Raw genomic sequence first — 23,419 nt, forward strand, 5'->3', positions numbered from 1 at the left:
TCGTAATAGACGGAATCAATATCAAGGTATCAAACAACAAAATATAAATAAAATTAACAAGAAGATTTTAAAAGAAATTAAAGAACATAAGAACATATTAAATTTTTGATAGACCAATCACTAAAACAACAATGTTATATATCTTATAAATCGACAAATGGCAGAGAAGAAATGTTACAGATAGTAACAAGGATTCTACAAAACACTATACACAAATAAATTCGCCATATATTCAACAAAACCTAAAAAACAAAAAAATATGGACCAAAATAAAACCTCAGGTGGGTTAGTAGAGATGTAGTAGAAGAGATAAAAATTGGAGGACCTGCTCTTATCAGCGCCGTAAAAAAAATTCTTTAATATCTGCGTACAACACCAAGTTATACCAACTAGATGACAATACTATATCAATCCGCATATATAACAAAGGATATTAAAGGGACCTCGAAAATTATAGACCATGCAGTAATTTACACCATCTATATAAATTGTCTGCTTGATTATTCACTGTCAGAATAGAAAATAAACTGGACACATACCAAATAAAAAAAACAAGTACGATTTCGCCCTGCGTATTAGGGGTTTACAAATCGATGGAGAACATTGGAATCACCTAAGATTTGCAGATGACAAAGTTATAATCACTGGTAATTTAAAATAAGCTCAGGAAATGCTACAAGAATTAAAAGTAATTTAAAAAGTAGGCTTCGTCATTACATAAAAATAAGTTGGGATAGCCAATCGTGTAACAGGCGAGAAGAATAGCTTTTCGATGAGCAATACATAGCAAACTGAAAGATATATTGAAACATCCCAATAAGTACATATGGATCTGAAACGCTAACGTTGCCCAAAGAGTGAGATGGAAAGATCAATGCTTGGCCTAACTTTGTGAGACATAACATGGCGAGACAACATTATGAGATCCCGCGCATAACTGGCATAAAAGACATTATAGAAAGCATTACAAAGTTAAAGTGAAAATGGATAGGGTATATTCCAAGACAAAGTGATGAACAAAAATGTTTAAGAGAGGCTACCAAGAGAAGAATAGGCGCAGCTATGAAGGACCGCCTACTCGACAGACAGATGATCTGAAGGGGGTGGTTAGAAACTGGAGCCTGACGGAGAAGTCTCACATTTGGAGAAGACCTATGTCCATACAATAGTTAACAGCGAATAAATTTTACCGTGTGATAATGTGATCAGTATCCAGTCCATATCAACATCTACACTTTTGAATTCCTGGACAAAAACAAGTAACAACTTAAGTTAAAAGTCTTCCCAAAACACCATCTCCTTTGGAATATACATTAGAACAATTTTTATGACAAAGAATTCTGAGCTCCTTTACAACTAAAACGTCAACCTTGATAATCTGACCCTTATGTAGCAACTCTAGTAGCATAATAGCACCATTATCAATACCGCAATTAGCAATGAAAATGAAGTTAAAGACGATGAAATAAAACAGCAACATAATGCGTCAACAAAACTGCTAATTTAAAATTTAAAAACTACAGAAAAGAATGATGCGGGAAGAGAGGAGAGATCTCGATGGATGAGTATACTTCAGGATTTATTGATCACAATACGTGCATCATGCTTTAGCAAATGAAACCTTTTTCAAGACTGGTCAATCCTACGCCGCAACCATTCGCCGATTAAGACATGTCCCGAATATAAATTTAATAAAAAATAGCTAATAATAGTAAATTAAAAAAAAACCTTGGTGTTGCTAAACAGAAGATTCCGCTTGCTTAAGTCTACTTGTTCAACTGAAGACAATGTGTGACGTATCAATTCGTTCGTTGAAAATCTTCTCGAAATATCATCTCTTAGAAAACTATTTCAACAAACAAAAATGCAGATATTGGGAAGCTACATTAACGAGAGCTAGTTGGTCCAAAAGTGACATGTGCCATGTCGGCCAGTGACATAATGATTTTTCTTTGAAAATCAATCAAACAGAAAAGTGACTGAAACTTTTTTGGCCCTAACGTGGAAAAAACACCCATATTTAGGTGAATATTTTTCAGCAAACAGGATTATTTATCAATAGAACAAACACAATTTGGTAAGAATGATCCCCCAATGGTCTAACGAAACAAGACTATGGAGTGAAACGATATGTTATAAGAGTGGAATAATGGAAATGTGGAGAAAATAATACGAAAAAGACGAGGAATAACATACATGATAATAATTACAAATCGTAAAACACGGAAGCCCATAGACTACATTAAAACAAAGAACGAAGTCTGTTAAATTCCCCGACTGACTACAAAGAGCAAAAAATTTAACAAATATAAGAGATAAGACCTAGTGTAAATAACACATCCTTCCTTTCATTGAAAAAACCATGGCAATTAAAAAAACGATAGTCGAATATTGTACAGATGTAAAAACTTTGTTCTGACGATAAAATACGTAATGTCTATTACAAAAGCAATTCAGATGGATCCTTGTTAATAATTCAAAAAACAAAATACATTAAAAACTATTTACGGCTACTACATGAGTTAATTCTATATAAATTTTATTTAATGGCAACTATATTATATCCATACAACAAATTTCAAACTGTTATATTTTCGTTCCATAAAACGCATTTCTGAATATCATATATAATCAAATAAAAGTATCCCAAAGTCTAAAGCACTTGACAAGTGGTAATTTTTTGAAAATTTTCCGACAAGTTTTGATCATGTTTTACTTATTATTGACAAAAGTGAGTGACAAGAAAAAAAGATGATTAGGTATTAAAATATGACACGAAGAATTTTTCTGGCAATTTTCAGCACTTCGTTTGTAACACTACCAAGAACTACTTTAACATGCCAACTGCATAGACATTTTTTATTTACTATGACACGAGTTAAAATACTCTTTTCATGAGGAGACAAGCTACAATATTTTAGAAAATGTTCTCGGGCAGGCTGATTGGCATAGTGATAATTAGATAATTGCGGAGTAGGAAGAGGATGGAATTTCAAAATTAAAAATGTCTTATCTAGTCTGAATGGCTAAATGTCTATCAGTAGTACTATAGTAGGTCTTTCACATTCCACTGATGATTCGACTGTAGAATGATATTTGGACTCCAAAGAGATGAATTGACAGGAGAGTGGAGAAGGCGCCTCAATGCTGAATTGGTGACTATCTATGGTACTGAAAACAGCGTCAAACATATAAAAGCTAACCGGATATGATTGGCAGGTCATGTGGTAAGATCAGAGGAAGACAGAATGCTAAAGACAGTGTTTTTAGAGAGGTCAGATGGTAGAAGATCAGTAGGCCGTCCCAGAAAAAGATGGAAGGATGACGTTGAAGCTGATTTATTTACGATTGGGGCACAACAATGGGAAATGGAAGCGTAAGATCGTAGAAGACGGAGGGCTATAGTGGATTTGGCGAAGACTCACCCCGAGTAAAGCCAGTCAAGAAGAAGACATTCCACTGTTAGAAATTATAGAAAACATTGATACTCTTCGTGATCTTTTGAAAATTGTTGCGCAAAAGAATATTGTAACTGATTATGCTCGTTTCGGTATAAAATAATACTGACTACGTATTTGGCAGATATGAATGACGAGAATTAGGAGAGGCTTATATTCGACAATCCGAATAGAGAGAAGGGCGTTAAAAAAAAAGAAAAAAAATGTATTTGGCAACCAAAAAATTGTTCGGGATAAATTACGCATTATTTCACAATCACTGAATAGAATTTGTTTACTAACGGAGCTTTTCAAAGCTGATGATGATCTCTTTTTTCGAAAAAACCTGGAAACGTCACCTCATTTTATTAGTATTACGTACAAAAGTAAATTCAATCTAGTATGCCACTATTTGTTTGTCAAAAGTGTTCGGAGAATTGATAAAATCCTATAAAATTGGAAAACCACAACAATATTGAGAGAAACCTATCAAAGTGCCAATCCCAGAAAAGTATGTAACTTTGTTGAACTCATAAAAAAAGGTATACAGAAAACATCTCAAGAAGTTTCCGGACAGAATATATCGTAGGTTTCAAAGCATTGCTACAGCAATATCTGGAACATATAACAGCCTAAAAAACCTCAGCAATGACCCTACACACCAATAGGATTAACAAAAACACACCTGATCAAATTAAACACCACCTCTTGTTGAATAGGAAAAGATCAGGAAAACATGATAAACTGGATCTATGGCTATCCTTTTACTTATGACGAACTTTAGCACCAATTTATGTAAAGAAGCTTTGTAAAGAAAGCACAACAAACCTACTTTTAGGCTGAAGCGAAAGAATATAGGTAAGTGAAAACTATGTCCATCTTGGAGCAAAAAATTAGTAAAGCTATAAGACCATGGACAATTCAGCCAAGTGTGCTAAGAATACATTAGTACTGGCTTTGTGCTTTTCTGGAGCAGAGTAATCATTTCTGGTTTGGACCAACCCACGTTGATCACGCTATAAATGAGACTGCTTTCTTCTGATTCTAAACATCAGAAGGAAAGTGATTTCTGACACTGAGAGAAAGAAAAAAGATAGTGACTAAAGTCATCCCATGTTTGAGCACTCATCATCATTAAAATTTCGTAGAAGTTTCATGAGTAGCACGGATCCAATTGAAACAACTGCTGAACGATGCATTTTACAGCTTTAGATTGACACTTGGCTCGAAGATGTCATAGACCTAAAGGGACAGATATCTGCAGGTTATTAATTACCCAACATCGCATGGAGGTCACTTAATAGACTCAGAATTAGCACCCATTAGTTTGCACGGACTTAAATCACGGATGCACTCACTTTAAATTAATTGTAGCCAGTGGAAGAGCCATTCAAGAGGTGAAACATTGAAAGTATAAGATATGAACAAGTGATTCGGATACGGAAAGGAAAGAAAGCACTCAAAACATCGAATTGTTGGATTTCCCACAATTCTTGGCCCCACTGATCATCGAATTACTTTTTTTTCCGTTTGCAATTTACAAAAAAAATGAATTATTTCTCGACGTTTTAAGAAGCCGTTGCTATATTTACAAATATATCTTTGAGATATCCCATTTGGCGTGGAAAAACTGCCACTACGATTCTTTCCAATGCATGCAAAAGTCTACCGGTCGTTACATATCAATATAAAAAAGGTATAAATCCGACGCTAGTTTTTTGTGCTTTTCATTATTAGAGCTATTAAGACATTTCAGCTATCAAAAAATATTTATTGTAGATTACCAAAAACTTTTACTCAATGAAGCCATATTTGATTTATCATTAATAAACAGTTGTTTGCGGTTGGAAATTTGTTGTACAAGTATTATTAGATATAAAAAGAACACTCTAATTGATTGATATTCTATTACACCCCTATTCATCACAATATAGATTATATATAAATTAATAGATTGTGACACTTACCCTGGTGTTTCGGTGGTCAAATTAGTTTTCTCTGTACTATCTGATTTGCCGTCATAGCTAATGGTAGACCTTCGACCCACGGTAGTTCCTAAAGATAATGCTTGGTTCTTAAATACAGTTCGAGCTTTAGTCGGAGCTTGTATACCTAATGTGACAAAAAGAAAACAAAAAAATGGATAGACACTACACTAACGAGAGGTGGGAGGTTAGGAAAAGGGTAAGACAAAAAGAAAACAGTTGAGGATAACGTAAGACTCGTATTCTAATGCAAAACGCGAATTTCAAAATAGTCATTTGAGTGGTAAATTTATTTTCTGCACCATGTTCTTGTGTCCAGCAGACTAGATAACGTAACCGGATTGTTGTTAAACGAAATAATTAATTTATAGTTTCCACGTAAAGGTATTTACGCAAAATAGGCAATGTAGGCTGTGGAATTTTTGCAGCTTGAAGGTTTTAAAACTTTAATAAATCCTTAGATAATTTAAAACTTATCTAAACAAAGAACCTAAGACTCATAAGAGGCATGATAGAGCCTACGATGCTACGGAATTTTTGCAGCTTGAAGGATTAAAATTTCAATAAATCCTTAAAGGATTTAAATTTCAATAAATCCTTGAAGGATTTAAAAGTTCTGTAAACAAAGAACTTTTGAGTCATAAGAGACATGATAGAGCTTTCATAGAGACTCAAGTTTCGTCGGTGATATAAAGAAGATATTATGAAATTTAAAACGGCTGCGGAACTTCTGCAACTGCAACTTCAAGGATTTAAACTTTCTATAAACAAAGAGCCTTCGAATCATAAGAGACATGATACAGCTTTCATAAAGACTTTGATTTCTCCAGTGATTTAAAAATGATACAAACAAGATTTAACTAAACAGCTGTAGAATTTTTGGAGCATGAAGGATTTAAACTTGCTGTAAAAAAAGAACCTTCGAATCATAAAAGACATGATACAGTTTTCATAAAGACTTCAGTTTCTCCAATGATTTAAAAGTGGTACAAAGAAGATGTAATGAAATTTAAAATAGCTGCGGAATTGTTGCAGCTTAAAGGCTGTAAACTTTCTTAAAGAGCCTTCGAATCGTAAGTGACATGATACAGCTTTAATAGAGACTTCAGCTTCCACAGTAATTTAAAATTGATACAAAGAGGATTTAGCAAAATTTAAAACAGTTGCAGAATTTTTGCAGCTTGAAGGATTTCAAATTTCTGTAAAAAAGAACCTTCGAATCATACAAGACATGATAAAGCTTTCGATTCTCCAGTGATTTAAAAGTGATTAAAGAAAATTTAACGAAATTTAAAAAAGGTGCAGAATTTTTGCAGCTTGAAGGATTTAAACTTTCCGTAAACAAAGAGACTTCGAATCATAACAGACATGATACAACTTGCATATAGACTTCAATTTCTCCAGTGATTTAATAGTAATATAAAGAAGATGTAATGAAATTTAAAACAGCTGCGAAATCTTTGCAGCTTTAAGGATTTAAACTTTCTGTAAACAACGAACCTTCGAATCATAAGAGAAATGATACAGCTTTCATAGACACTACAGTTTCTCCAGAGATTTAACGAAATTTAAAACAGCTGCGGAATTTTTGCAGCTTGATGGATTTAAACTTTTTATAAACAAAGAGCGTTTGAGTCATAAGAGACGTGATATAGCTTTCATAGAGACTCTAGTTTCGTCGGTGATATAAAGAAGATATAATGAGATTTAAAACAGCTGCGTAACTTTTGCAACTGCAACTTCAAGGATTTAAAGTTTCTGTAAACAAAGACCCTTCGAATCATAAGAGACATGATAGAGCTTTAATAGAGACTTCAGTTTCAGCCGTGATTTAAAAGTGATACCAAGATGATTTAGCGAAATTTAAAACAGCTGCAGAATTTTTGCAGCTTGAAGGATTTAAACTTTCTGTAAACAAAGACCCTTCGAATCATAAGAGACATGATAGAGCTTTAATAGAGACTTCAGTTTCAGCCATGATTTAAAAGTGATACAAAGATGATTTAGCGAAATTTAAAACAGCTGCAGAATTTTTGCAGCTTGAAGGATTTAAACTTTCTGTAAAAAAAGAACCCTCGAATCATACGAGACATGATACAGCTTTCATAAAGTCTTTAGTTTCTCCAGCAATTTAAAAATTATACAAAGAAGATTTAATGAAATTTAAAAGAGCTGCAGAATTTTTGCAAATTGAAGGATTTAAAGTTGCTGTAAAAAAAGAACCTTCGAATCATAAAAGACAGCTTTCATAAAGACTTCACTTTCTCCAATGATTTAAAAGTGGTACAAAGAAGAGTCAACGAAATGCAAAACAGCTGCGGAATTGTTGCAGCTTAAAGGCTGTAAACTTTCTTAAAGAGCCTTCGATTCGTAAGTGACATGATACAGCTTTAATAGAGACTTCAGTTTCCCCAGTGATTTAAAAGTGATACAAAGAGGATTTAGCGAAATTTAAAACAGCTGCAGAATTTTTGCAGCTTGAAGGATTTAAACTTTCTGTAAAAAAAGAACCTTCGAATTATACGAGACATGATACAGCTATCATAAAGACTTTAGTTCCTCCAGTGATTTAAAAATGATACAAAGAAGATTTAACGAAATTTAAAACAGCTGCAGAATTTTTGCAGCCTGAAGGATTTAAAATTTCTGTAAACAAGGAGCCTTCAAGTCATAAGAGACATGATACAGCTTTCATAGAGACTTCCGATTCTACAGTGATTTAAAAGTGATTAAAGAAGATTTAAAGAAATTTAAATAAGGTGCGGAATTTTTGCAGCTTGAAGGATTTAAACTTTCTGTAAACAAAGAGCGTTTGAGTCATAAGAGACATGATATAGCTTTCATAAAGACTTCAGTTTCTCCAGCGATTTAAAAGTAACACAAAGAATAGATAACGAAATTTAAAAAAGCTGAGGAATTTTTAGAACTTGCAAGGATTTAAAACTTCCATAAATTCTTAAAGAATATAAAACTTCTGTAAACAAAGGACCTTCAAGTTATAAGAGACATGATACAGCTTTCATAGAGCCCTCAGTTTCGTCAGTGATTGCAGATGACTTTCGAGAAGACAGTAACAGTGGTACTGAGACTGTAATGCGTACCAAAAAAGCAGAAAGTACAACGTCAGCAAACGGTTTACCACCTCCAAATTTACGGGTCATTGCAACATATTTAAGTGATGGTAACAGCAGTACAGAGACTGTAATAGCTACAAAACAAAAACAAAAGTTACAGCAGAAGATCAAAAAGAAATTTTCGAGAAGTAATACAAATAAAAAAGATGAATATTCTAGCCAGTGAAGTGAAAATGTTCTTGAAAATTCGTCAGAAGACAATCGATTAATTCTGTCATTAATAAAAATGAACATTAATTAACTCTATAAATTTCATTAAAAAGGAAATGGAAGAACAGCTGTGTAAACGTGGAATTAACAGGAGTGTGCCAACCTGGATCAGTCATTTATTCTGTCTTAATCTAATATTTTAGGCCATATGTGCAGATACCTGCAAACCTGCAACTTTCATAAATTCGCCACCCTGTTTAACAAAATAGACGAGAATAATCTCACTTAACGCGTTAAAACCGTTTTGCATTAGAACACAGATGAAAAAATGTGCAACTACTCATGTAATATATTAACTTATTTTAACTTGACATTTTAAATGGCAGGTAACTTACTATTCTCCGTAGTCGTCTTGGGTTGAGCACTGGCAGGTCTGACGTTTAGCCTGGCACTATTTTCTTTGATCGTAGCACTATCGACGGTATTTTGCCGTTTGAAATTAGAAGATTGTTGGTTGTTAATTCGCGAGGCAGGTACTTGAGGTTGGGCTTCTGTCCTTAGAGTTTCACCTAAGAAAAATAAACCAAATATTGTATAATCTTAACAAAAATTTTTTAATATATATTCGTAATCGAAGATCTCAGTGTCTTTAGAAAATTTAAATTACTATTGTACTTAATTGTAAAAAATTGCTATTCTAACAGTTAAAACAACTTGTTCAAGATAACTGAAGTAATAAAATTAATTATTTAACAATTTAGATTTCTGCGGTCATTAAAAAACGATTCTAATTCATATAGATCAAGCTTTCAACTACCTCTTTGGAGTCATCTGTAACATATCGTAATATTTGGAGCTTAATATGTTCAATACATCTTCAAACTGTAATGATTTACTGCGTTACAATGTATACAATAATTCAATACACAAATGGGACGGTCCTGAGATAAAAATTGGAATATCTGATCACCATAATATAAAACTTAAGTTAATATATCAATTTTTGGGCCATTGCCTTTAGACACCAGTTCAAATTATTTATGGTGTTTTAGTGACAAAAGGTTACATCGTTAATGTAAAAATAACGTAACCTTAAAAATGGCGGGCGGGCTTCATTTTGTCTATTTATTTTAAATGGGATCATATGGCAAGTAATAGATCATTGAAATCTCTCGTCTTACTCGTGTTCTTACATTTTAGTGTGATTGTTCACACTGTTTCAAAATGGCGAATGCTCAACGTTCAGTGTCGAGAATGTATACAACATTAGGACTACCCTAATAATTTTATATTCTTCAGCTTCTATGGAAAACTCCCAAAATGTGCTATTTATTTCTACAGTTTCCACACTTCGATAAATTATTTGTATATTTATTGACAACTTTCAAAATATGAGGTTATCGATACTTTATATGATAAATAGTTTGATCTTGTGTGATTTAGTTTGTGTGACTCAGTTCCTAGATTTCTGTGAGCTTCTGCTGTGTCAAAATTCGGGCATTTTCCATCAAAACTAAATACTAAATTATTAGGGCAAGTCCATAGTTTGCATTTTGTCGCAATTTTAAAATCAGAGTGACTTTCATAAAACTGTAAAAACACGAATTCCAAAAGCTTTCAAATGATGTATTACTGCTACACGATCTCATTTAAAAATTTGACAAAATGGAGCTTGTTCGTCTTGTTCCAGAAAAAATGGAAAGCTGACATACAGCTGCGACATAATACTAACATGGACGATGATCATACAAAAATTACCTCATTTTTGCGATTTTAATATCGGTTTATTTCAAATATTCAGAAAATAGGTCACTTTAAATTATTAATCTATAACTAAAAATACCTATATTAATTACCCACATTTTGAAATTACCCAACAACCTGTTTGTCCATCTTGAGAACCAGGATGGATAATCCAACAATTTTGTAAAAGCTGATAAAACAACAAACTAATTAAATTTTCTGCATGGCATAACTTTATCCGTTTTCATGAGACTGCGCCATTAAAAATGCACTTGGCAACACCGAAACTACAACGTCATCTCAAATGTAATGCATAATGTAACGACACTATTTGACCAATACTAATTAATTTTGTAATTATAAACACAGAAAGCTAATATTTAGTTCAATGCAACGTTTTTAAATGAAAAATCATAAATGAAAAACATCTAGTTTGGAATTGGCAGTGAACAAATTAGAGGTATCAAGAAGAACGTTACTGGAAATATCTCTAAACATTATAATGGAAATTATAATTAAAAGCCTGTAAGAAATTCACACAAAATGAATTGAAATGAATCTTTCTAGAAATAGCTAGAACGTCAGAGGTAGCAACTCTTAACCTACTGCTTTTTAAGACGTATATATTCCCACATAATTCGCAGAAAAGAATTGTGTGTTGACAAACGCCAGGATGCATACTTAAAATATGTTTGATTCATCATTAAATGTACAAAAACCATAGCTTTTGGGTTTGAATCACCGACATTTCGAGCCGAATGAAATATTGAGAATTAACAATGAGAATTTATATGTTAAGTCTTGACCATTGTTACTATTTGTGTGATTTGACAGAATAGTTGTTGGATAAGTCGCCATGAATTTTCTTGTCTCTTCTCCAGATTTTTTTTTTGGTATTGCCTAACAAATTTCACATATGAAATAGCAAGGCTTGAAAGAGTTGTGATGAGTAAATATTGTACGATACATATATCGTAATTAGATGACAATAGCATCGATAAAACAATGAATAATATAAACTTTGATCAAATAAAAGGCATATATCGAGCACAGTTTAATTTAATCTTGCTCAAGTACTTTCGATCCCTAGATCATCTTCAGGGGCATTTTCGTCAATATAATTTATTGACGAAATGCCCCTGAAGATGATCTAATGATTGAAAGTACTTGGGCAAGATTATATTAAACTGTGATTTATTTGATCAAAGTTTATTTATCCGAGCATTCAACCTTATATTTATTTAATGAATATGTCTGGTGGTTGGGAAATATTGTAGCTTCTGCTTTACAGCAGAAGTCAGTGGTGCAGTATAAAAGATTTATGTTTCCAAAAAGTCCCCACGTGCCCTTTCTAAGACTCCGCTGTGTCACATCCTGGGTTATCCACCAGTAATCTAGACTATTAGCCTTTGTTCACGTAGTTTAGTGGTGACTTGTAGTCAATAATTGAAGCATTTCCGTTTCCTGTCACTCCGTTGCGTACCTGAGTATTATCCCGTTCCGGTCAGAACATTTGCTACAGGCATGTATATACAGGTATACAGGCTACAGCATATACCTCAATCCCCTATGATCTATCGATAGTAGCGAAAATCTAGATTCGAACTTTTTATCTAGTATAGAATATAAGACAGCCCCCAAAACCTTTAACTAATGCATAAATTCGAAAATATATACTTACGAAGAGAATATAGGAAACATCCATAGTGGTTTCAGAACGCGAGATTTTATTCACAATGCATATCAAGATTCAAAAGATGTACAGCTGGTTCATAAAAAAACTGATACGACTCTTAGTAAGATTTGATCATTTTGAGTAAAACGTGAGTGACCTTTTTGAATAAAACAAACGATTTAACTCAACAATATATTAAAGCAAGAATTGAAACCAAATTAAAAGATAACTGGGCACTACCAGAGGCAGCAAAACATTTTAACATAAGCAGAACCACAGTTTTTCTATTAATAAAAAATGGAGGCAACAAGAAACTCTCGAAGGTAAGCGATAGTCTGGAAGACCAAAACTATATTAAATTTAGATATGTAAAAATAAAATTAATATTTTGTAATATCTCCATCAGCATTGATAACAGTTTGTAGTCTTCGGTCCATCTGCGTGAGAGGAACTATGAAATTGTCTTCTTCGGAGAGCTCTTCCCAAACTTGTTGTATACCGTGCCACAGCTCTTCAGCATTTTGAGGTATAGAATTACGCCGATATAACCGTTTTTTAATAACCCCCCACACATTCTCGATTGGGTTTAAATCTGGACTGTAGCTGGGCCATGCTGAGGTTTCGATATTGTTATTCTGGGGCCACTGGTTTGCAGTGTGAACAGGACAATTATCTTGTTGGAGGATAAAATTATATTCTGTATACAACTTTTCTACACTGGGAAACATGATGTTTTCTAAAATATTCAGATAAGTCTGCCCAACAAACCTGCCATCAATATGCCATACCATTCCCATTTCTCTAGATGTAATCCATCCCCATACATTAGCGCTAAAATGATCAGCGGCTTGATATCTATCTACATATAGAGAATTAAATCTATTAATGTCTGGTCTATACACCCCAATTTTGACCTTTTTAGAAGATTGAAAAATTTTCACATCTGTAAATATTACCCTATCTCAAAAATCTTGATTTTGTAGCTATATATATATATATATATATATATATATATATATATATATATATATATATATATATATATATATATATATATATATATATATATATATATATATATATATATATATATATATATATATATATATATATATATATATATATATATATATATATATATATATATATATATATATATATATATATATATATATATATTGTCATACTTTTTCTTTCCCAACCAAAGAAAAACAAATAAAAATATCCATCGGAATAAATTTTTAAGAAATCAATATAAATAAATTGTATATAGTAATTTAAGATAAGATTTAGTGTAGATAAGAATAGAAATTTGTTTGGCAAACGACCTGTTTCCGTTGCAAACAAAATTATCAAAAAACCTTTGTTTAGAATTAGAAGACATTTTACCTGTAAGTTAATCTCTTCATTGTTTGTAGAGTCGAGTATTAAATGACCATATTCTAATCTTTTGAAATATGTATAAATGATGTATTGAAAAAAACCAATTTTAAAGTAAGCTATTTAGTTTTCTCTGAAACCGAAATTAGGCTTTTCCAATATCATAGTAAACACAATTTAAGCTTTTTGATTGGACGGTCGTTTTTAAATGGGAATTTGGGAGTCGATGATGAGACAGGAGAAGTCAGTCATATTTTGGTCATCGAAAGGAAACAGTCGTGTGTCTCAAGATAGGGTGTGGTTCGTGAGTTTGGATACCGGCGTAACGAAAAGAAGTGAATAGTTTGAAGAAGGAGATAACAAGTAGATTAAAAGAGGTCCTTGTATCTACCGTGGGCATTTTATAAAGTATATGTGAAAGTATTCTTACGGCATCAAGTTGACAAAAGGAGGTCCTGGTGTCATAAATAAGTAGCGGAGTTTGGAGAAGTGAATCAGGTGTTTTTTGTGTAGTCTGAAGGAGGTTTGCAGAGACGTAAAGAAGGAGCCGAGGTGCCAAAGAGGGGAGATCACATCTTTGAGGAGACTGGACTTTTCTGGGTATGTTCCAACATACAACTCAAGAAGAAAATAAACTGTAAGTGTTTGTACAATTGAATTTTATATCTGTGAAGGATCGTTTCGACATCATGGTCATTAGCATTCAAATTTAAGAACTGAGGTTTTGTTAGGCTAATCAAAAGTTTAAAGTTTTGTGGTCTCTTTTTTCAAGTAAAGAAAATTTTAAGTAAAATTGGTTTTTCACGTAATATAAATGTATGTAGCTTTATAATCTTATTATCATAATAATTTGATTTATTTTCTTGTATGCTGATTGATAAGATAACGACAGAATTTAATAATTGTTTTATTCGTTCATATAAAATAAAGAAACGTAAATCTTTGTAATATAATATATTTGTATTATTATCCTTTCTTCTCTCCCGATAAAAGACAACTAGAAAATCTTTTGAATCCATCGAACACAGGTAATATAAGGATTATTTTACTTTTGATAACAGATAAGTTATAATTTTTTTATTGGCTCAATAAACTAAGTTTGAACTCAAAATAAACAATCATAACAATATATATATATATATATATATATATATATATATATATATATATATATATATATATATATATATATATATATATATATATATATATATATACATATATGACAGTATGTAAATAATAAGTATTTATGCTTCAAAATACAATGCTCAATTTTCTACAGAATACGCTTTAAGAGTCGTATCAGTTTTTTAGGAATTAGCTGTACATAAAAAGAAGTTCCTCAGGGGCGCGTGCTATCACCGTTAGCGTTCGATTTATATTCGGAGCAGAGTTTTGCAGAAGCACTAGAAGCTGGGAAGCTATTAAGATGAATGGAGAATACAGTTATCTACATACTATTACATAATTTTATTGTATGCCAAACATATATGCTGTCTTATCAATTTTTAAAGAATTGTTAAACATATGGCCGTCCTTTCTAACGATCTGCTTTTATAAAAAATGGTCACATAATATTTAAAACAGTGTAAAACATAAAAAACGTCTACTTTACACAACAGTTAAAATCGAAATTTAAAACATACGTCACACATAATATAGCATTCAAAGCCTATGTACAGTTTAGGCCCTTCAAAAGTCCCAGTGTGGTGAGGTTACTCACAACATTACAGACCATCTAACAAAAAGCACCTACCTATGGTTCCACCTGAAAAGAATAGAGAAAAATCCAGTCAGTTAAAACACACACAACAAAACACTAAAGGCACAAGCTGGATTTATTCAACCTGCTTTTTCCAGTTATTATGACACGTGTTTGGTTTCGTTCTAAAAGCCATATATAGTACAGCGAGAAGCTCTTATACACTTTATTATTTTGGTACAATTTATAGTTTAAAATATATACAAAAATTCTATTATATAAAAGATTATCGGCTAGCAAAATGTTGGAAAGTACATTCACAAAATTTTATTATTCAGTATGATAGATTTTCTCGTGAATAGTATTTACAATATTGTATTTTATTTCTAAAACTTTCAAAAGTAACATTTCGTTTATATAAATAGATTTGCCTTCGTAATATACAATTTTTTCGTATCAGCGAACTACAATCCGACTCGAAGGACCAATATTTAATGTTATTATCAAGAAAGAAATCTAGTTGGAATTATTTTGTCAATTATTGTAGATTTTCTTAAAAATAATAGCCTTCGTCGATTAGTATAAGTTCTATTAGTAGGTTTCCACTCTATGTAATAAAATCTCGACTTGAGTTGACCTAATAGAGAAATATATAAGAGCAGCCTCTTATATAAGTCTTAAACTGATTTAATATATATATATATATACTTTAAATAAATTAATATTTGATTTGTAACATCTTAGAAGCAGATTAGGTTTATAACTTGTCTGTATCTATGTCTATTTACTAGATATCATAATGAGTTAGCATTAGATTAGTACTTTTGAATGTGCAACTTAGAAGGATTAGAAGTTAGTGGAATCTCATTAAAAATGCAAAGTTTCATAAAGACACGTTTATCGTGGTTCACATTTTTAAAAACCTACTCTAAAATATACTTTCATTTAAAAATATATAAAATTATTTGACAAATTCAAAGCCTGCGTGATCACGAAAAGAAATTAAGTATAAATCGTATTTCTACATTTATCTTTAAAACAATTTGTAACAGGTGTCGGCTCGATGTTTCGGAATTTAGTAGATCGATTTTTGGAGCAACGCTCCAGTCAGATTTTTGGAAGCATACTAGTTTAAAATCCAAATATGATTTTGAATTGGAGCTTTTGATTCAGAGTTCACGAGTGAATATTCGACTGATGAATGAGTAATAAGGTGAAAATAGAGACATACCTACTATAAATATTATAATGACATGAAACAAAGTTTCTGATAACCTAGTTTGACAAGGGACAACTAATAAATGGATAATTTAAAAAGTATTAACCATTGTCATTTCTAAATAAGAAATTCCATAAAATCTTAAAGTAACGAGACTATTTTAGAAAGCAGTTACAAAATCATACATTTCCAAAAGCCATTGAATGAAAACGTATTGCAATAATTCAAATGCTCCATATGACTAAAGGACCTTTTCTAGATATATAGAATTTTTATTGAACTCTTAACATGAACCAGGATACTGTAAATGTTAGTAATAGGTCATGCACATTCGCATTACTCTGACTCACTTTTCTTGTGTAGTTGAAGAGCGAAGTCTGGCACTAAAGCCAATCCATGGCCCGTCGCTATTATAAACAAAATTATTATTTTATTGAAAATAATAAGACGTATCTGTGAAAATTTCAGAAAAGAATTAAAAGAAAATTAAAAACCAACAACAAGGATGATTAAATCATCTTCTAAATCTGATACACGATATTTAATAAATTTATCGGATTCATTCTGGATTTACACTCCTAAAGAAATCTTATACATGTAGTAAAAACTTTGCTGTATTAAAGTAGTATTAACAACGCACACTTTTCAAGGTACAGATATAACGTCAGATGTCAATTGTCAGATGTCTTTGTATACACGAATATTTAAGCATGAAAAATGAACCACATCATTAAATTTTTAATCTGGTCCTTGGTTATGACGGTGATTTTTTGTAATAGTGGAAATAATGTGTGTATATATAAAAAACGTGCAATGTGCCAAGTGAATAAAAAATAAAATCATAAAATTTCTACTTGGTATGATCTACGAACAAAAGACAACATGAAAAGCTAGAACTACTGACAACAACACTACGTATTGCAAAAACTTAAAAAATATGAGTCTAAAAAAGTGTAAACAGTAGTTTTTCTTAATACCTTGGTAAGTTCAACATCCAATACTCTCAGGATAACTCATCCTTAATGATTTCTTTCTCTTTTAAGCAGAGTATCTCAGTTGTCGTAAACAGATCGACAATAAAGAAAAGCAAAAGAAAGCATCGACTGCGTTAATAAAAATTAAGGTGCTAAATTTTTTAAGCAAAAGAAGTAGCAGAAAAGCTTATATATTTTTAGCAATTACAATAGATTTCAGGTACATTATTGAAGCAATTTGTAACTAAACTTTCTATTGCATTGGGAGGGAGTGAGGGAGAGACAGAAATAAAGTGGGAGAGACAGAAATAAAGTGAGAGAGAGAGAGAGAGAGAGAGAGAGGTCAATAAAGAGAGAGAAAACAAATCGCTAACACAATTTCAGAATAAAAAGTGCCGAAATAAAACAATTCTTACAAAAAATGGTTAGCAATTCCTGCGCAGTGATCTATCAATTATTTACAAACATTTGAAAAATAACAACCAGTAATAATAACTGGCTATTATCCTCATTTGGTATGAAAATCACAGGATTAGAAAATAAAATCATCAAATGGGAAACGATTATTCATGATTTGAAATTATTATAACAATAAAACATTGACAACTTTGTTTTCAAAACTTCCACAAATTTTATTATAATATCTTATCACTACAGCTGTTTCGGCAGAGTGCCTTTGTTAAGTGATCTATTTTTGTTATGTGCCCTATTGTTTGTTCTAAAAAAATTTTTGGAACAAACAACAACTTAGGCAAATATATTAAAAACAACAAGTGCCAAAATAAACAGCACTTACACAGTGGTGTATACAAACTTAAATGTGGCGACTGCCTAAAAACTTACATCGGTCAAACTGGTAGAAATTTTAATAAACGAATAGCAGAACATAAAAGGGCTTTCAATAATAGAAAAACAGATTCTACATACGCACTTCACCTTCTAGATCATAATCATTCTTTTAATGACGAATTTCAAATTCTTCACATTCAAAATAAAGGCCTGAAGCTCTCTTTGTTAAATCTATGGAAATTAACAAATTAAAAAACACAGATATAATTCTGAATGACCAACTTGAGACAAACAGTTCTCCCCTCTTCAACCTATTTCATTATATATATATATATATATATATATATATATATATATATATATATATATATATATATATATATATATATATATATATATGTTCGGAAAGATATATATATATATATATATATATATATATATATATATATATATATATATATATATATATAACGGTATTTAGGCGCCTCGCCCTTCCGGTAGGGATCTATGAAGGAGTATCACTGAGCCGCAAGCCCTTATCTCTTGCCGTACTGCTCCACCATAGGCCGATCAGACACCAGCATATTCTAGTCTAAGTCGCACATTCATTTAGAATTTTAAACTGCTGCGTTAACCTTTTTTGTTTTCTGTACACCGAGCTGGGGATCGAACCACTGAAACACTCGCAGTGAAGCGAATGAGAACCGGCCGCCCAGCCCGCTTGGCTATCTGACCGACCAACCTATTTCATTAAAAACTTTAAAGTGTAAACGCATGCCAAAAATAGATCACTTGAGAAATGCACTCTGCCGAAACAGCTGTAGTCATAAGATTTTAGAGTAAATTTTGTGGAAGTTTTGAAAACAAAGTTTTCAGTGTTTTATTTTTATAATAAATAATATAAAATTATGAAAGAAAATTTTACCGTTATACACAAAAGCATGATAGTTTATTTATTTTTGTTTTATTTTGTTTATTTAAGTTTTATGAGTAAATACAATGGTATAATCACGATGTAACGAATAAAATAATTTTCTACCTAATTATTAATACCGAGAGGTAAAAACCTTTTAACAGGTAAATATTAAACAATAAATAAACAACTTGCAAATAATAATTTCACCGTATCGGTCACCAGGATGCAGGAAAACGACTTTTCGTTCCAAATTTGTCATCAGTTCCAAATTTTCATCAGAATTGAATATAATTAATTTTTCATTTCATGTTAAAATGTCATTTACGTCACACCCCAATCAAATATCATAGTTTACATCGCACCCTAGTCAAATGTCATGTTTTATGGCGAGTTCCACGTCAAATGTTAAATCCTACGTTGTATTTCACGTCAAATGTGACGCTTTACGTTGCATCCACGTTAAATATCGCGTTTTATGTCGTATTTCACATCAAAAGTTATCTTTTATTTCGTATTTTATGTCAAGTGTTTCGTATTCTCGAGTTACATCGCATATAAGTCAAATGTCACGTTCTATATTGCATCAACGTCAAATGTTACGTTTTATATCACATTTTACGTCAAATGTTATCTTTTATGTTACATTCTACATCAAATGTGACGCCTTTACATGGCATCTACCTAAAATGTCACGTTTTACATCACGTAAACGTGAAATGGTCACGCAAACTAACTGAAAAATGACAGTAATCCTATTCTTCTACACTTTTAACGGTTTCCTTGAATCTTCTTGATTTTACTTGGGGTGTTCTAATTTTATCAGTGGCGGCACCAAAGCAATTTCGTTGCAATATAAAGTTCAAAAACTCTTTAAACATTTGCAACGAGTAGTTATACCCTCATCACCCTGGTAAGATAAAATGGCGTGTGCGTTACGTTAAAATTTTTCCATTTTTAATTTTGGGTAGAAAACATTTACTCGTATTACATTAAGAACTGACTGTATAGTAATATAAGATGTAAGGATATGATAGATAGTTAAAATAAAAATATAAAATATTACAATAAGAAACAATCAAAAGAGATTTGTTAAAATTTATACATACATAATAATTTGATACTACAGTTACAAACGGTATTGGTCACAATGAAACTGTAAAAAAGCAGGTCGCACAAACAGCAAGTCGATGGATAAACTAGCAACATTTCTCAGTACAGGTTCAAAATCATTCTTGTTTACTTGTTTTACCCAAAAACAACTTAGATTATTAAAACTATTATATTTTTTTACTAAGTATTTTCAATATTTTATTTTAAAGTGATCTAACAGTCACCATTAGAAAGGAACAGAACTATGGTGTATTGTTTAAGATTTTCTTGAGTGTGTTTTTTTTCTGTTTTTCAGCTTTTCTACTGCATTTTTTTCAATATGTCAATAATGGTCTGTTAGATGTTTAAAATCCTATTTTATTTCTTGTGGACTGTGATTTCGTAAAGCACGGTAGCAAGAGTAAATCTTCTTCTTGTAATGCCGTACTAATTTGGACATAAACCACATCTCTGCCTATATCTGTGGTATGTATCATTAAGGTGAATTAACCTGTATGATTCATGACTCCGAACGACTAAGTACTTAATGGTAAACTACTCTCCATTATTAGTTTGTCAATTCCTTTCTGAGACGATCTTGGAATACGAAGTATGTCCTAAAAGTATACGATCTTCCTTTAAAAATACGCTCTCATCTCTGCTTTAAGTCACTAAAACAGTTTTTGTAACGGCTTTCTGTGCTCTAGTAGCATTCATTTAAACTGTTTCTATGCCTTCGAAACGTTTTGGTACGGTGATTGATCTAGTTGTTCAATAATGAACGGTTTGAAAGGTTTTCATTATAAAGAATATTGTTTTCGAATAACTGTAAGCTCATGATTTATCTTTGGTCACGACCTTTTTAATCATCAGCAACCATTTTCAAGATTATGGCGACTAAGCGAATCTTTTTCCGTTCTGACGTAAGCACACAGTCAAATGACGATCATATTCACTCGCTAGGCTCACACGCCCGATATTTTTCGGAATTGTTGTGTTGGAAGACCGACCAAAGTACACGTAATTTTCAACAGCTGTGTGGATATTCTGAAGACGATTGAACTAGTCTTTAATCTGCATTTTGCTCATACAAATGACTTCTTAGATTAATTATTGATTACGCTAGTACTCCACAGAAAGCGCTAGAACGTTTTGACGTGATGTTATAAACGACTACCTCTGTTTTGGTACACCTCTTGTACTTTCATTCGGCACCATTTGGCACCACAGGCGGATGAACTCGTCTATAAGCTACCGTGTCTCTCTCTTGTCGTTTCCTCATTGCTGAGGATCGTGATTTCCTACAATGCGGGCTGTCAATTCTCTCCATCTCTTGCGATTTTGGGCTGCTCTCATGGACTCGGAAAACGTCTCTCCAGTGGCTTTATGTACTTGATCTGACCATCGGATAGGTGAGCGTCCTCTGCCTCTACGTCCTTCTACGTTTCCGCACACAATTAGTCTTTCTAAGTTGTCATTGTCTCTTCTCGCAATGTGGCCAAAAAACTTTAAAACATTTGCAAGACACTGAGAGGAGAGTCTGGTCTGAATGTTTAGCTCTTCGAGAATCGACTGATTGGATCTGTGCTCCGTCCACGAGACGCGTAGCATTCATCTCCAGCACCACATTTCGAATGCGTCAATCCTTTTCCTATCCTCTGATTTTATTGTCCATGTTTCGGCACCGTAACTGAAGATTGAAAAAATGAGTGTCCGTACCAGTCTCATTTTGAGTTTTTTGGATAAAGAGCGGTCCTTCCATATTTTTGACAGTCGACTCATCGCGTTCTTGGCCATCCCCATTCTTCTGCGAATTTCCGTATGGGAGGAGGCTGCATTGCTTAAGGAAGATCCTAGATACGTGAACTCGTCTACTGTCTCGAATTGATTTAGGGCGCCTGCTGTTTGGAGGATATTCACGTGGTCCACAATCATGATTTTTGTTTTCTGATTATTAATCTTGAGCCCACACTTGTTGCTTTCGGTTTCTACTCTCTTTATCAGTCTCGACATCTCCTCTTCAGATGTTGCTATCAGTGTTGTATCGTCTGCGAATCTTAAGTTTGAGATCTTTTTTCCTGCAATGGAGATGCCGCCTCTCCATCCATCGAGTGCGTTCCTCATTATGTATTCTCCATATAAATTGAACAGGTCTGGAGATAGTATGCACCCTTGTCGTACACCTCTGCTGGTTTTGAAGGTATCAGATTGCTGGTTTTCAATTCTTATTTTAACTGAGTTATCTTCGTATAAGTTTTTAATTAATATTGCCAAATGATCTGGAACTCCCATCTCATGAAGAACTGTCCAGAGAACTTCCCACTTCACACAATCAAATGCCTTTTGGTAGTCTAGAAAACAGATTATTATTGGAATTTTAAATTCGCGGGCCTTTTCTATGAGCTGCCGCATATTAAGGATTTGCTCTCTCGTACCCTTCCCTTTGACAAAGCCTGCTTGTTCTTGGGGAATTTGTTTGTCTAAGTATTGTTGCAAACGGCGTTTAATGATTCTTAGTAATATTTTGCTTGGATGGGAAGTCAGTGAGATGGTACGATAATTACTACACTTTGTAGTTGTTCCTTTTTTATGGATTGGTATGTACAATGATGTGCGCCATTCTCTGGGCCACTTTCCGCATCTCCAAATTTTATTACAAAGTTTCCACATTATGTAACATCCTTTGTCTCCCATGTTCTGAAGGAGCTCTCCCGTGATATCATCGCAGCCAGGGGAAACCAGCTACCGTGTAAACGTACGTATATAATGGATAATTATTTTTAAAATTGATATGCTACTCTTGAACATGTTTTTTCAACATTTCACCAAGGAAAGGTCATTATCGGTCCACTCCCAAATTAACTCACTTTTATATTAATAGTATGTAGCAGATGAGATAAAATATAATAAATAATACAATATTTAAAAAAAGACTGTACATATTCTGTGTATTAGTGTCCCAAGAAAATTGCTAGTTTATCTTTAGAAAAGAAAAAGGGGGAAAAGAAAAAAATTCTGTAAGATTTCAAAAAAAAAACAGCGACTTACCTCCACTAGATGCTCTCCTATTAGGTTTAGCATGCGTCGCCGAAATTGAACGATGCACGCCTCTGTGTTGAGGGCTCTGTATAGCGGGTTGAGGCGTGGCCTGTTGTTGCCCTGTCATGTTACGCAGGGATAAACTGCTGCCGCTCCGGCTACCGTCACTTTCCGGCTAAAAATGAAT

General features: G+C 32.6%; 1 protein-coding gene across 21 annotated transcripts in view; it reads right to left on the reverse strand.

The window, feature by feature from the left end:
• The window catches only part of LOC140449704 (serine/threonine-protein kinase MARK2-like), a 473,378-nt gene that overhangs the window by 69,838 nt on the left and 380,121 nt on the right, over positions 1 to 23,419 (reverse strand). For 18 of the 21 annotated variants that reach the window (XM_072543024.1, XM_072543021.1, XM_072543022.1 and 15 more), the window contains 4 exons: positions 23,242 to 23,407; positions 15,261 to 15,272; positions 9,102 to 9,275; positions 5,405 to 5,549 (listed from right to left, as the gene is read on the reverse strand). In XM_072543024.1, coding sequence (XP_072399125.1) covers positions 5,405 to 5,549; positions 9,102 to 9,275; positions 15,261 to 15,272; positions 23,242 to 23,407 — 497 coding nt within the window. The remainder of the gene's footprint in view (positions 1 to 5,404; positions 5,550 to 9,101; positions 9,276 to 15,260; positions 15,273 to 23,241; positions 23,408 to 23,419) is intronic. The other 3 variants (XM_072543017.1, XM_072543013.1, XM_072543009.1) reach the window with 2 other exon arrangements.

Source organism: Diabrotica undecimpunctata, chromosome 9 (assembly GCF_040954645.1).
Source record: "Diabrotica undecimpunctata isolate CICGRU chromosome 9, icDiaUnde3, whole genome shotgun sequence".
NCBI lineage: Eukaryota > Metazoa > Arthropoda > Insecta > Coleoptera > Chrysomelidae > Diabrotica > Diabrotica undecimpunctata.